This window comes from Lutjanus erythropterus, chromosome 23 (genome assembly GCF_056507025.1).
Source record: "Lutjanus erythropterus isolate fLutEry1 chromosome 23, fLutEry1.hap2, whole genome shotgun sequence".
In the NCBI taxonomy this organism is placed as follows: Eukaryota; Metazoa; Chordata; class Actinopteri; order Lutjaniformes; family Lutjanidae; genus Lutjanus; species Lutjanus erythropterus.
The window spans coordinates 20,683,104-20,695,972 of record NC_139339.1 but is presented as its reverse complement, the minus strand read 5'-3'; the positions used below and the strand labels follow the sequence as shown (position 1 = coordinate 20,695,972).

The 12,869-nt window shown below is 40.4% G+C and overlaps 1 protein-coding gene across 6 annotated transcripts in view; it reads left to right on the top strand.

Moving 5' to 3' along the window:
* The window catches only part of gigyf1a (GRB10 interacting GYF protein 1a), a 33,468-nt gene extending 20,706 nt beyond the window's left edge, over positions 1 to 12,762 (top strand). For 5 of the 6 annotated variants that reach the window (XM_084711614.1, XM_084711619.1, XM_084711618.1 and 2 more), the window contains 10 exons: positions 495 to 568; positions 817 to 954; positions 1,303 to 1,521; positions 1,631 to 1,851; positions 2,010 to 2,167; positions 2,350 to 2,513; positions 3,421 to 3,465; positions 3,972 to 4,116; positions 6,301 to 9,542; positions 10,300 to 12,762. In XM_084711614.1, coding sequence (XP_084567740.1) covers positions 495 to 568; positions 817 to 954; positions 1,303 to 1,521; positions 1,631 to 1,851; positions 2,010 to 2,167; positions 2,350 to 2,513; positions 3,421 to 3,465; positions 3,972 to 4,116; positions 6,301 to 6,368 — 1,232 coding nt within the window. In that variant the 3' untranslated portion in view covers positions 6,369 to 9,542; positions 10,300 to 12,762. The remainder of the gene's footprint in view (positions 1 to 494; positions 569 to 816; positions 955 to 1,302; positions 1,522 to 1,630; positions 1,852 to 2,009; positions 2,168 to 2,349; positions 2,514 to 3,420; positions 3,466 to 3,971; positions 4,117 to 6,300; positions 9,543 to 10,299) is intronic. The other variant, XM_084711616.1, reaches the window with a different exon arrangement.
* The last annotated feature ends 107 nt before the right edge of the window (positions 12,763 to 12,869 follow it).

Below are 12,869 nucleotides of genomic sequence, written 5' to 3'. Positions count from 1 at the left end.
TGCAGAGTTCAGGCTCTTTGACCTGATGTGTAAATTCTGTATTCTCAGACTGAAAGTGGTCACATATCCACTGAGATAAACACTCCTCTAGTTTCAGGTATTGCCTTGGTCTGAAACTGCAGAGGCTGTGGGGAGAAGGTCTCCCCTTCCACTGTTTTTTGTTGCCTTCTGCTAATCAGAAACATTCTGGTGATGCCGTCATTTACACTGGCATTGTGCCACTGAACAGTGTTTGCACACAGTTTTGTCTTTGCCCATTTTCACTGTAACTAACCAGGAGCAACGACACAAGATGAGTGTGTCTAACCAGGCCAAGCCAGCTAGCATGCTACAGCTGAGGAATAACAGCTGGTGCACTGCCAGAACATTCTGGGCAAAACTTGCGGTCTAGAATTTCAGTTCCACTTGTGCAAGTAGTAGATATAAATTCACAAACAACACAGGAACACTGTACTTAAAGATCCTAAAGTAATGTAAATTATATCTTCATGTAGGCGGTGAAGCCAGTCTTTGGGACATAACAATGAATCCTTCTACTCAGGGTCCAACTCTCGAACAGCTTCAAAAGGTGAGTTTCGACATAACACACAAATTTACTCCCTACATTTTTTGTTGTATTTATTGTCTTCACTGTTAACAGATGAAACGTTTCAATTAAAATGATTTAAAGAACTTGTTATTGCCTGTGAGGCAAATTCTTAGCAATGTTAGCAGGCACAAAAACTGTAATCATAAGTGTTTGTGCAAATATAAAGCCAGGGTATAGCAAAACTTTTTCTTTTTAACCTCATTTTTTTTCCGATGTCTTCCCTTCAGCTCCAGCAGGAGAGGCGAGACGCTGAACTCAGGGCGAAGCGTGAGGAGGAGGAGCAGCGTAAGAGGAGGGAGGAGAAGAGGAGGCAACAGGAGGAGCAGAAGAGGAGGGAGGAGGAGGAGCTCTTTAGACGCAAGCAGGTGAGATGAAGGAAGGAGAATTTTTTACATGTCCTGTTTTCCCTGTCTGTTACCATGAGCTGTAAATATTTAGACCACGTTCTTTAGAATTTGTACCAGGACATTTTTGTTTTTTGTAACAAGAAATGTTTAACCTTTCATGATAAAGACTTGGCTCATTAAAACTGAAATACCCTAGGCACAGTTGTGTTTTAATTTTGAGTGCACATATGCTTTGTGTCATCCACTTTGCTATCACAAGTGGTTATTGTCATAATAAATGAAACAGTGTGAAGACATGCAAAAAAAGGCTCTTCAGGGTAATAACTACTGCTATGAAGTGTTGACCTCTGTCACGTCTTCCTATAGTGTCGTCAGCAGCAGGAACTGATCATGAAGTTGCTGCAGCAGGCGCCCCAGCAGCAGGGTCCTGGGGCAGGTGGCTCAGGCTGGAGCGGGGCTCCCTCCTCTGGGCTCGCCAAGGCAGGAAAGCCCCAGGCTCTGGCTCTGCTGGAGATGCAGCAGGAGGCGGAGAGGCTCCTGAAGCAGCAGCAGCAGCAGCAGAGAGCCCAGCAACAGAGAGACCGCGTGAGTCTCGGCAGCTTAAATTATACGTTTCTAAAGTTTCATGCGGAGAGAATGCGAATAGATAATGGCACGTTACATTTGTCATAATGATCTCTCAATCTGTTTCCAGCACTCTGGCATGTCGATGGGGAGCTCATCCATGGGCGGGCAGTGGGTGGACGGTGTTGGAATGTGGGGCGGGCCTGGAGGCATGGAGGGTAAGGGTGGCAGTGGAAGCTCTTCAGGCAGCATGGGCATGTGGGACGAGGCTGTGAAGAACCAGGCTGGCCTGCGTGGCAACAGCAACAACAACATGGGCTTGAAGAACAGCCGCAGCAGTCCTTCCCTCAGGTACGTGAGACCAGCCTAAAGAAAATAAAAAACATGTTGGATGGCCTATTATAAAAAAAATACTGTAGATACTGGCAGATTTTAATATTAATCTGTACATGTATATCTTTTAGTTGACAAATATATTTGATGTTCATTGAACCCTGTATGTCCTGCAGTGATCAGTACATGATGCGTCGTAAGCGTACAGACGAGGAGGAGAAGCTGCTGAAGCTGCTGCAGGGCATGAAGCCTCAGGACGGCTTCACCACCTGGTGTGAACAGATGCTGCACGCTCTCAACACCTCTGCCAACAACTCCTCCTCCTCTCTGGATGGTAGGCTGCTCCACCTTTACGTATTCAGCAGTGTCACGGGTGAAGAGAGGTCACCCTCAGCTTAGATAGCTGATTGCAGTGTGTTAAAATACAACACATTTTAGTACTTACATGCTAAATGTATCTCAACATCTTTGCCCACATTTCCAGCATCACTAACCATTTAAATGTCTTTTATTAAGTTGCCACAATTGTGGCATACCTGAAGGAGGTGGAGTCTCCCTATGCAGTGCTGGACTTCATCCGGTCCTACCTAGGGGACACAGTGGAAGCCAAAGAGTTCGCCAAACAGTTTCTGGAGCGACGTGCCAAACAGAAAGCCAACCAACAGAGACAGCAGCAGCAGGTAGGTCTGGAGCTTGAAAGGTCTTTGAAGTCAAGCGCAGCATATGTCAAAAACATAACCTGTTGGATACACCCCAGTCAGTGCCAACACTGAGGAATGGAAAACAGCCACTTACTGGCTCAAATTCCGACATAGACTTCCTTCTCTCTGTGTGGAAGCTGGAATGGCCATCATGTCTTAAGTAAGAACAGCTCTGACCTCAACACAAAAACTATGCTATTGAACTATTTTTATATAGAGGAAACTTCATTTTAGTTTTATTTTTAACTTGTTCACTGGCTGCTAAACATTGCAAGAGGCCAAATAATTTAAAATACGTGCCGAGTCTATCTTTGATGGATGTTGCATCAGTTAGCATAGAGCAGATCGAACGGGCAGGAAGTCAGACACAGAAAAGGCAGGGAGAATCTGGTCAATTTTCAAAATAAAAGACCCTGTGCAGACTCACAAACATAAAGACAGACAGAAAAGAAACTATTTAACCACATAGTCTGCTTATCCACGATAGAAGCACAATGAGCAAAGAAACAGAACCTAATCAACAAAATCTGAGCAAGTAAACATAATTAGGCAGGCAATATGCTCTGCTGTTGAAATGCATCTGAAACACTGCTGGTGGGGCTTGTAGCTGTGCAGAGGACAGATCAGAACTGTAGCGGCTATAATAATATATCTTTTGACAGATTATGTCAAAGTATTCAATTTTAATTCTTAGGCAAAATTCTCTATAAAAGCTTAAGTATATTTGCGAAGTTTGTTTGATGTACTTACAGAATGCAACAATGTGAAGTTATCAATATCAGCCATGAAAAGCAGATTATTACCAATTATAGGTATCAGCTCAGAGTGTGTTATTTTAATTGTGACCATCGTAAATTCCTCCTCTTCTCTTCTTTATGTGTCCCAGTTATCAAAGGAAGTGGCTGGATTGAACATGAACTTCCCTCTGCAGGTAAATACATATGTGCCTCTTGATTGTACAAGCAGCAGTGAAGTTGAGATGTTTAGTGAGCGCAGTGGTCTTGTTTTGTCTCCACTGCCACAATAACTGCCCTCCATTAAACAAACAGTAAGAACCTAATGTTACAGTTTTATGTCACTTCAAGGCTCCTCCAAAATGTATTATATAATTGTCAGCAACTTCAGATACATTTTTCTTTTACATTACTCATATAAATACAACTGGAAGAACTTTCAAGCAAAATAATGCTATCATGAGTGCAAGACTCAAATTTAAGTTAGCAATAAGGTTTTTGTTAAACATTAAAAGAGTAACCTCAGGCTATGACAAAAAGGGCCGTCATGACTTCAAAAAAGCGTGGACTCTCCTGGATTGAAAATCCTTCTACAAATGAATAAATTTTGTTTTTGTTTTGTCATAAATGCTAAAACTATTGAGTGTGTCTAGACATTTATGATGGTCTTCTCTTCCTTTTTTCTTGTCTTTTTTTTTTTTAGGACTCAATGCGAGGTATGAATCCAAGCACCCTGCAGTCCATGTTTCAAGCCAACCACATGGGCAAGGCTGGTCTCTATGACAACCAGGGGGGAAAGATGAAGAAGAAACAGCCCATGATGCTGCACTCTGACCCCAGCATCTTAGGTATGTGACCTGACCAGCGTTTCGTATTTCCTCCTTTTGACTTCATTTATCTGCAAATGTTCTAGGTCTAGCTAACTAGAAATAGTTAGCTTTAAATAGCTTGGCCCCAGTTTAGCGTTACGATAATACAAAACATGACCTGTCAACAAATACACCAGCTACATGCTCATACATCAACGTTAAGAGTTAATACACAAAACAAAATGAGACAAAATGGAAGATGTAGTCACCACCTGGAATCAAATGGAGCCAAACAAACCAACGAAGGAAGAAACACAGATTTCTGAACCAAAAGCAGAAAGTATTCCATCTTTTTGATGACTTGTTTGCACCCTCTCCAGGTGGTGAGTAGGATGTGCTCATAGGGTGGGCTTATGTCTGAAGTTTATTTATGTGCCCATAAGCTGTTGGGTGCATAAACACACACCAGGATGGGATATGGCTTCCTCTCAAATTAGATCTAAACAGGTGGTGAAACAAATGTCATATACAGAGTTCCTACGCAGTATGGAATTAGATTTTTATCAATTTCCAGGTTTGGATGAGTGTGTGTGGAAAAGTATGAATTTCCAGAATATTCTATACTAAAATATAAAATTCTGAATTTCTTAAAGTAATTGATCATACAAGCAGTGGTTTTCATGCATGTAGGTCACAGCCTGCAACACTGGTCTGTCGTAAGCACCTTATAACTGTACCAAATCCAGACATCCAAGACCAGATTTGGAAAGAAAATATGGCAGTGTCTTTGAATTACATATATACATAGCACCACAGATAATCAATTAAGCTTGTCTGTGGAATTTGTAAGTTATGTAGTTATCAGTTATCTTTTCTGCCTAAAGACACTGTACCTTAATTGTTGCCTAGGCGCAGTATACACTAAATTGTTTACCTTTTTTCAACTTCTTTGTGGTTCTTGTTTATAAAAGAAACTAAAAAATAGGGGGCTCAATAATGGACAATTTATTCAACATGTTAAGTGAAAGCAATATGAGTATAGGGATGGTTGGTTTACTTCCTCTTTGGGCACAGATGTTTGATAGTGGAACTTGGTCCAACTTTCTGTGTAGGAGTGTGAACTCAACATCCACAACGGGTAAATGCAAGTTTTCCAAGGGCTTGCTTTACAATCCTAGATAAAAAAGCGTGGTCGGCTAAGGTTTCCAAATGGCAAAAGAAAGCTAAACCTTGTGCAAAACCTGTGGGCAAAAATAGTCAGAATGTAACATACATGTTAAGAGTTGTATTTTAAAACCATTTGTTTAAATCATAAACTTCTTGCTGTTTGCACTCAGATGTCAGATATGATATGAAAAATCTACTGAAAAGTCTGGAAAAGTATGGAATTTTGAAATGGAAAAATGTCTTAGAAATATAGATAAAAATTGATATAGAAATCTGTGTTATGGATGTAGCCTTATTATTCAGTTTATGTAGAAAACAGTGGAGGGAAAACAGGTTGTCCATACAGTGAAGTTTACAAGCTCTTCTAGATTTGATTGATTAAATAAAAAAAACTGTTTAGAGCTGCAACGATTAATCGATTAGTTAAATTAAGACATTTCAGGAAGTCATCTTGGGCTTTGGGAAACAGCAATCAATTTTTCAAAATTTTCTGACCAAACAACTAATCACTTTATCAGTCGGATCATTTTTTCAATTATTAGATTACTTGTTTGGGCCATAAAATGAAAAATGTCGCTAATGAAAACTGCAGCCGTACTGCAGTTTCTACCAGCTGTTTGTGTGATGAAGATTGTACTGATGGAAACATGGGATCAGTACTTGGCAGCTTGTGCACTTCAGTGTATACACTACTACTTGTTTACCACTGTTCTCCACACTCATTTTGACCTTTGCATCTTTCTTACTTGGCTTAGATGTGACCATGATCTACTTTCTCTGTCTTCAATTATTGAACAACAGTACATAAGCAAACATAAATGTAATATTTATGATTTGTGATGAGTTAGCGTCTTGTCACATTTACAAGTAAGGTTTAACCTTTCCAGAACAGAGTGCTTCTTATAAATAATTTCTGGCTTGCATCTTTGTCCTCTGCCTACACCGTTTTAAGCTGGCTCTTCTAACTCCCTCATGTCCCGTCCTCCTCTGATCTTACTCTGCTCTTTCTGTGTCTTCTCTCTGCCCTCATCGCCCCTCCCCTCCTCCTCCCTGCAGGGTACTCATTCCACAATGCGGCCGACTGTCTGAGCCTGAATGAGATGGAGATGGTGGAGGATTACTGATGTGACGCAGCGCAGCAGCAATAGCTACCTGAGGCCTTCTGTCTTTTAATCAGACAAACCTGATGACGAATGTGCACTGCTGGGGGAACCGGGGGGAGGTGGGGGTTGGTGGGGGTAGGAAGGGAGCGAGCGTGAGGGGAGGTACAGGGTGGAGGCGCCTGGATCTGCGCCTCCCACACTTTCCTTCCCTCTGGCAGGAAAAAAGGGCTCCCTGCTGCACCAGTTGATCACTTGAGCAGGGGAGAGGGGGGTGAAGAGGGGTGAGGTTAAAAGGAAGATGGGTATCCTCTGGCACTCAAAAGATTAAGCACCTTATACTGAACTAATGCACTTTATTGAGATGGGATTTGAATAGTTTTTTTTGTTTCGTGTGTGTGTGTGCGCGTTGGGAATCAGTGTGCATACACATTATCTGTGTGCATCGGAACTGGAAGGGGGTCGGTGAAACAGTCGGTGGGGTGAATGGTCGGGCTGTTAGGTTTTCAAAGTCAGGGGGACCTTTAGTTGAAACCTTATCAGAGAGCAAATCCTTTCTCGAAAGACAAACACTGTTGATATTTCTCTTGTTTAGCATTTTTTTACGTTTATATAAAAAGTAAAGCTATTGAAAAATGGATTATAAAAAAACTTGAAGATTTGCACTTGCCTAAAAAAGAAATGACAAAAACAACAAAAAAAATCAAACAAATGGGGTTAGTTCTAGAAGTGAATATTTTTGTGAATGTGTCTGAACGGCTGTGAGAGTGACTGATGAGTGCGTGATGGTTGGTTTGTGTCAGTAATATACCAGTCTGCACAATGTTTTTTTTTTTCTTTCTTTTGTTGCTTACCAAGACGTATGAAACATAAGAGGCCATTTTTGTCTTTTTTGTTCAAAAGGTAATTTTGTATACTCATGTTTAGAGTGTATGTGTGTTTCCCTTCTCCAAACAGGGACTTGATCTTTGTGTTTTGAGAGTGTGAGTGAGTGAGTGAGTGAGTGAATGAATGAGAGAGAGAGAGGGCAATTGCACAACACATCCTTTCTCTCACCAGCTCTTCATCCCCAGATAGACGAAATAGAAATGCATACATTTGTAAATGTTAGCTTTGCGCTCATCACATGATGACCACCACTAGTTTATTTCCCTTAGCTTCTCTGCATGGGGAGCTGTCTCTAGACCTGTGAGGACTAGCAGACAGGGTAAATCATGAGGGACATTACTGTGAGTGCATCAGAATGAGACTGTGTGTGTGTGCGCGCGTGTGTGTGTGTTTTCTGTGTGCATGTTCATTTACTGTTCATAGAAATGAGTTAAGACTACAGGTACTCATTTTGGATACATGTGCTTTTTTGTATGTGTATGAATGCACATTTGTGCCTAAGAACTTGGATAGGGTGCGTGGCCATTGAGACATTAACTCTTTTTTGAGAGCGAGTGTGACGTGTGTCAGTGCTCAGCACAGTGTATGTAAAGTATGTAAGTTTATATCGTAAATATTTCTAGTTCAGTCTAGGGGTGATCCATCGGAAGGTTAGTCCAGTCTGTTTTCCTGGGGTGTGATCACGTTGCCTTTTGTCAGCTCTCGAACTTGTGAATGAAAGGTGTCGAGTTTCTGACTCTGAAAAAAAAAAAATACAGCATCTTAATGTGCAAGTGCACAGAACGGTGCATGAAATGTTAGCATATTGTGTTACTTATTCGTTGTTGCAATTTGATAATGACGAGTTTTCTTTTTTTAATGAAAAATATATATGAATATATACATTATATACAAAGTTTAAAAAGTATTTGGACTAAGATAATGAGCACTTGGGGCTGCTATTTTTGTTGTGTGTTTTAATTTTTTTTTCCTTAATTTGTTTTTCATTTTTGTTTCATTATCGCCATGTGAAGTGTGTGTATTATTTCTTTCTTAAGAAAATATTGAATGTATTCCAAAAAAATGACAAGAAACCCGTGCTGATACCAGATATTTTTTTTCCTCAGAAGATTTCAAAAATGGAAACAAAATACAAAAAAGCTTCAAAGAGTTTAGCGAGGACTTTTTTTTATTTACACAGTGGAGAAGAAAAAAAAAAACTCGGGATGGATACAGTTGAACACACTGCCTCTACAATCCTGGTCGTACAAATAGTGACTAAGAATTAAAAGAAAGGACTCTTTCTATTCCATACTGGAGCTTTGGTTGTTTACAAACCACATGGATATCTGTGGGTGCAGTTTTTTGTTTTTATTTTGATTTTTATTTTGATTTTTTTGTTCCCACATAAGACGGGTGGGGTTTGCAAGTGCGCTTCTGCCATATGGACATTGAGTGGTGTTGGTTTGAGGAAGAGTCGCAGGCATCGCAACAGCATGGACAAGATCCTCTAACTGGACCGTTGTGCGTGGTCGTGGATCCTGAGACTTGATCACACTTGGAGTGGAGGCGTGAAAATCAAGGATGGGCTCTGTTTTGTGGAGAACGGAGTGCAGGGCTGTGTAACCCTAGAGGGAACTGAGAGGGCGATATGAGTACACCTGGTTAGTGCACTTGTCTTCACCTCAACCCTCATGAGCACTCAACACCCTGCCCTCACCAACTCACCTATGCACTTTTGTTCATTCAAGCTGTGAGGTACCATTTTGGGGATGGGAGCACAATTACAACAGGAGGATTGCTACGACTTTGACAAAGTCACTGAAAAAGATATTCCCAAACTGAAATAAGAGACTAGAGAAGCACGTCTTCTCCCACCTCCTGTATATAACCATATTTTTGTATTACCTTTCAGAGTAGAAAGAAAATTTGCAAATGGATGAAGGAAAATTCATGAGACATTGATTATATGGAGTGAATGTTCTTCAAGAAAACCAATCTTTTTTGAGTATAGTTTGAGATAGACTCGCTGTGAGTTTCCCTTAGTTTGCCAGTAACCCTGAAATAATTGGGGGTGGAAGGGAAACCCACATGGACATGGACTGAGGTGTTGGACATGTGGCTCCAAGACTGACTGATAGTTGCTCATCAAGATGGCTGTTGCAGTCGCTACAAAGAGCCCCACCAAGAGTGTTTGATCAACATGCGCAGTAGAAGAGGCAGACATTGGTTTTAAGAGCTGTTGTCAAGGATGCTTCCACTTCATCTCCCCACCTGATGACTGCCTTGAGAGCTGTAGAGTGACTGCAGGAGGAAAAACCCTCAGCATTGGTAAGATATTCTTGCTTAATTTTGTCTTGGTGCTGTATACTAATGACTAAATTTGATCCATTTACTCCTGGTTAAGACTCATTTATACTAAATGTTAGATAGGGATACGGATGGAGCCTTCTGTCCATATTCTGCATTCTGTTGATTGCTGTAACAACTGCAAAATGAAACTAATATAGAACTAATAACTACTAATCCAAACTTTATCAAACCACACCCAACAGTATGTTGTGATGTGTGGTGTGGATTAATGTGGCATCCTTTTCTCTCACAAAATAAATTAGCTAATTCTAGAATTAATAAGTAAAAATTGTTTATGCTTTCGGTACTTTCATCTAATATGGTAAGTGCAAGTTCCAAGAACTGGCTTGGTTGAAGCCTGTTGAAAACAATGAATTTGAAGCCCACTGCAACCAAACACCAAACACTCCCTGGCCCCCAAATGGATATGAAAGAAATCTTAAATTGCATTCATATTGGTCTTAAAGTCATAAATGTAACTTGTTGAAAGTTGCACAAACCCTGTCTACAGTACTGCAACCTCCTCCGGCGTTGCCATGTTTGTAGTCTTGGCAAAATTCTAAGTTTAAAAAAATGTAATAATAATGGCTGTAAATGCCCCAAATGTGTTCTCTGTTTCGAGACCCTCTCAAATCTAAACTTCAGTGCCAGTTGAAACAAAAGCACCCAGCAGAAGGGTTTTCTTTGGATGGTCAGTGATGATGGTCTTGTGTTCTTTCTTTTTGTTTTCTCACAGGACTCTGGCTGTGCTTTATTTGCTGCCCTCTGCAAGGAGGATCTAATCTACAGCCAACCCATGAACCAGTTAACCCTAAACATGTCCTTTTTGAACTTAAACCCTAAGAAACTTTTCTGTCTTGACCTCGGACTGGGCAGGCCATTGGCATTATCGGTTGGACAGTTACCAGATGAAGTTACAGGTTTTATCGACCGTGGATCCCATCTGTGTTGGAAGTGTTAGGTTTGGGATTTGATCAGGCGCTCTCTGGCGAGGAAGAGGATAAAGAGGCACGTATTGCCCAGATGTCATCGCCCACCTCGGCCTGAAACTCTCAGGTGGCTGCGTGGAGGTCTTCTAATCAGCGGGACTGAAGACCTGCCCTCCTGCCCAGACGTCAGAGACTGAGAGCTGGGTTGGGTTTCGGCGGACGTGGTTGGATTACATCTAAGCCACCAGGAATCCCTGCAGCTATGGAACTGGATGAACTGAAAGAATTGTACAAAAAAAAGACTTTAAACATGACAAAACACAAACACATAGCTACATGACACATAGATTCTAGAGTCCAAAGGAGGTGCAGACACACTACATAGACACCTACAGCAAAAGCAGAGTACACTCAGTTACATTGGCTCTCCTCTGGAACCACGTCTGCACACACCAGGGCTACATGAATATCAAATCACACACATACAGACACACACAAGCATCAACGCTCATCAGTATAAACGCTGAGCTCTGTAAATAATGTAAAAGTTTGTGTTTTGATTTTTCTCTCATAGTGGGTTTTGCTTTATTTCTCTGTTCAACATGCCTTAAAATTGTATAGTTCAGTCCTGAATGGCTAACTGAAGATGTTCTTGAAATGATGAATTTAAGTTGGAAATCACCTTGTTGACTGAAGTTAAAGAAAGGAGATTTCTACGAGACAAAAATTTTCTGTTAGCTAACAGAATTGTCTGCTCTGTATTAACACAATACATGTACCACCATGAAAGTTACTATTTAGCTACAGAATAGAGCAGCAAGCGGTCTTCGATTAATCTAATTTTGCTGGTGGTTGGCTTTTGTTGCCCTTTTGGTTTCCTTTAAATGAAGAGTGGATTTGTTCAGATTTCCTGTTTAGATTATCGCTGAAGGTGCAGGCTTAATAAAGGGCTGAAGTCTGTACTGTCCGGAGCTGAGCTGACTGGGTGGGACACAATTGATTAACTTAAAGTAAAGCACAGACTTGTTGCTGTGCCATGACTGTTGTTGGATGTACAGCTCTAGGTAAAACTGAACCAGAGTGGCACTGAATTTAGAAAATTTGGGGCTTTTTTGGTGCATTTTTTTACACTCCGGGTGAATATTTTGTAAGGTACTAGGAGCTTTTTATGTCAAATCATAATTGTAAGAGCAAGAGCAAGCCTGCATGATATGTAATATTTATGGGTTTGGACAGTAAACCTTGAGGTAACTTGGCCCAGATTGCCTCTGTTTTGTCTGTGCACCTTGTAATACTGCTCACCATCTCTGATGGCACTGAATAGATAAAAAAAAAAATCGACCAGTCAGTTGTGTCAGTTATCTGATGAGAAGTTCTGTGTGCCGAAGATTTGGGACGTGTCTCATTCCGTGTCTGTATATCTAATTGGATTTGAGAGATTAATGATTTTAGTCATCCAGTCGTTTTTTCGTATCCTTGATACTAAACAGTATGCAGCTTTTAATCCGAATGGCAACTGATGGTCATTGAATACCATCAGCTTAGACTTGTTATACATGTGTAGATTGTTTGGTTGAGGCTTTGGTGGTTCATTACCTGCTATAGCTAACTGTGTAAACTGAGCCACAGTAGGCTCCAGTATGTCATAACTGTTAAATTGATATTGAATCAATACTAAATGGTTACTAAGTTTAATGTTGTTGTAATCAGTTGCCAAAACAAAGAAATTAACTTTAACCATATAAGTATACTATCAAGTGTCTTATTTGTGAATGACTTTAAAAAATACCTATGTTTGACCTTTTTAACCACTGATAGTGTGTGTGGTATTAGTTGTTGGTCAGTCAGTCTGTCTTAAAGATGAAACCGAAGTTGTTTGCAGTTTATTTTACTGCACTACACATGCTTTTATGATTAGATAAACTTAAAAGTGGTGTTGCCAGAAAGCCCTGGGTGTTTGGCTGGTTGCAGCCGTTGGAAAGATCCTGTCATGGCCTGTCTGCTTGGTGGTATGAAGTTGATCGTCTGGTTTATTTTAGTTCTAGTAACTGTAGTTCCAACAACAATGGCCTAAAAGGTATTTTAAAAAAGGCACATCCCAGTCAGCTCAGCTCCTTTGCTTCATGAGTCTTTGAATGTTGTTAAAATAACAGCATACATGTAATGAAACTGTTATGGAAAAAAGAACAACTGAAAGATGTGTAAATAGTTTGGCTTTTGTTTGTTTGAAGAACAAAATAAATACTAAATAAATAGCATTTAGCAGTGAATGACTCAGTATTTCTTACTCACTTGTATTATCTATTAAATTGATTGAAAGGAGTGAAAATCACACATGACCAGTCATGGGATATAAGCAAGTAAGTACTTTGTAGAA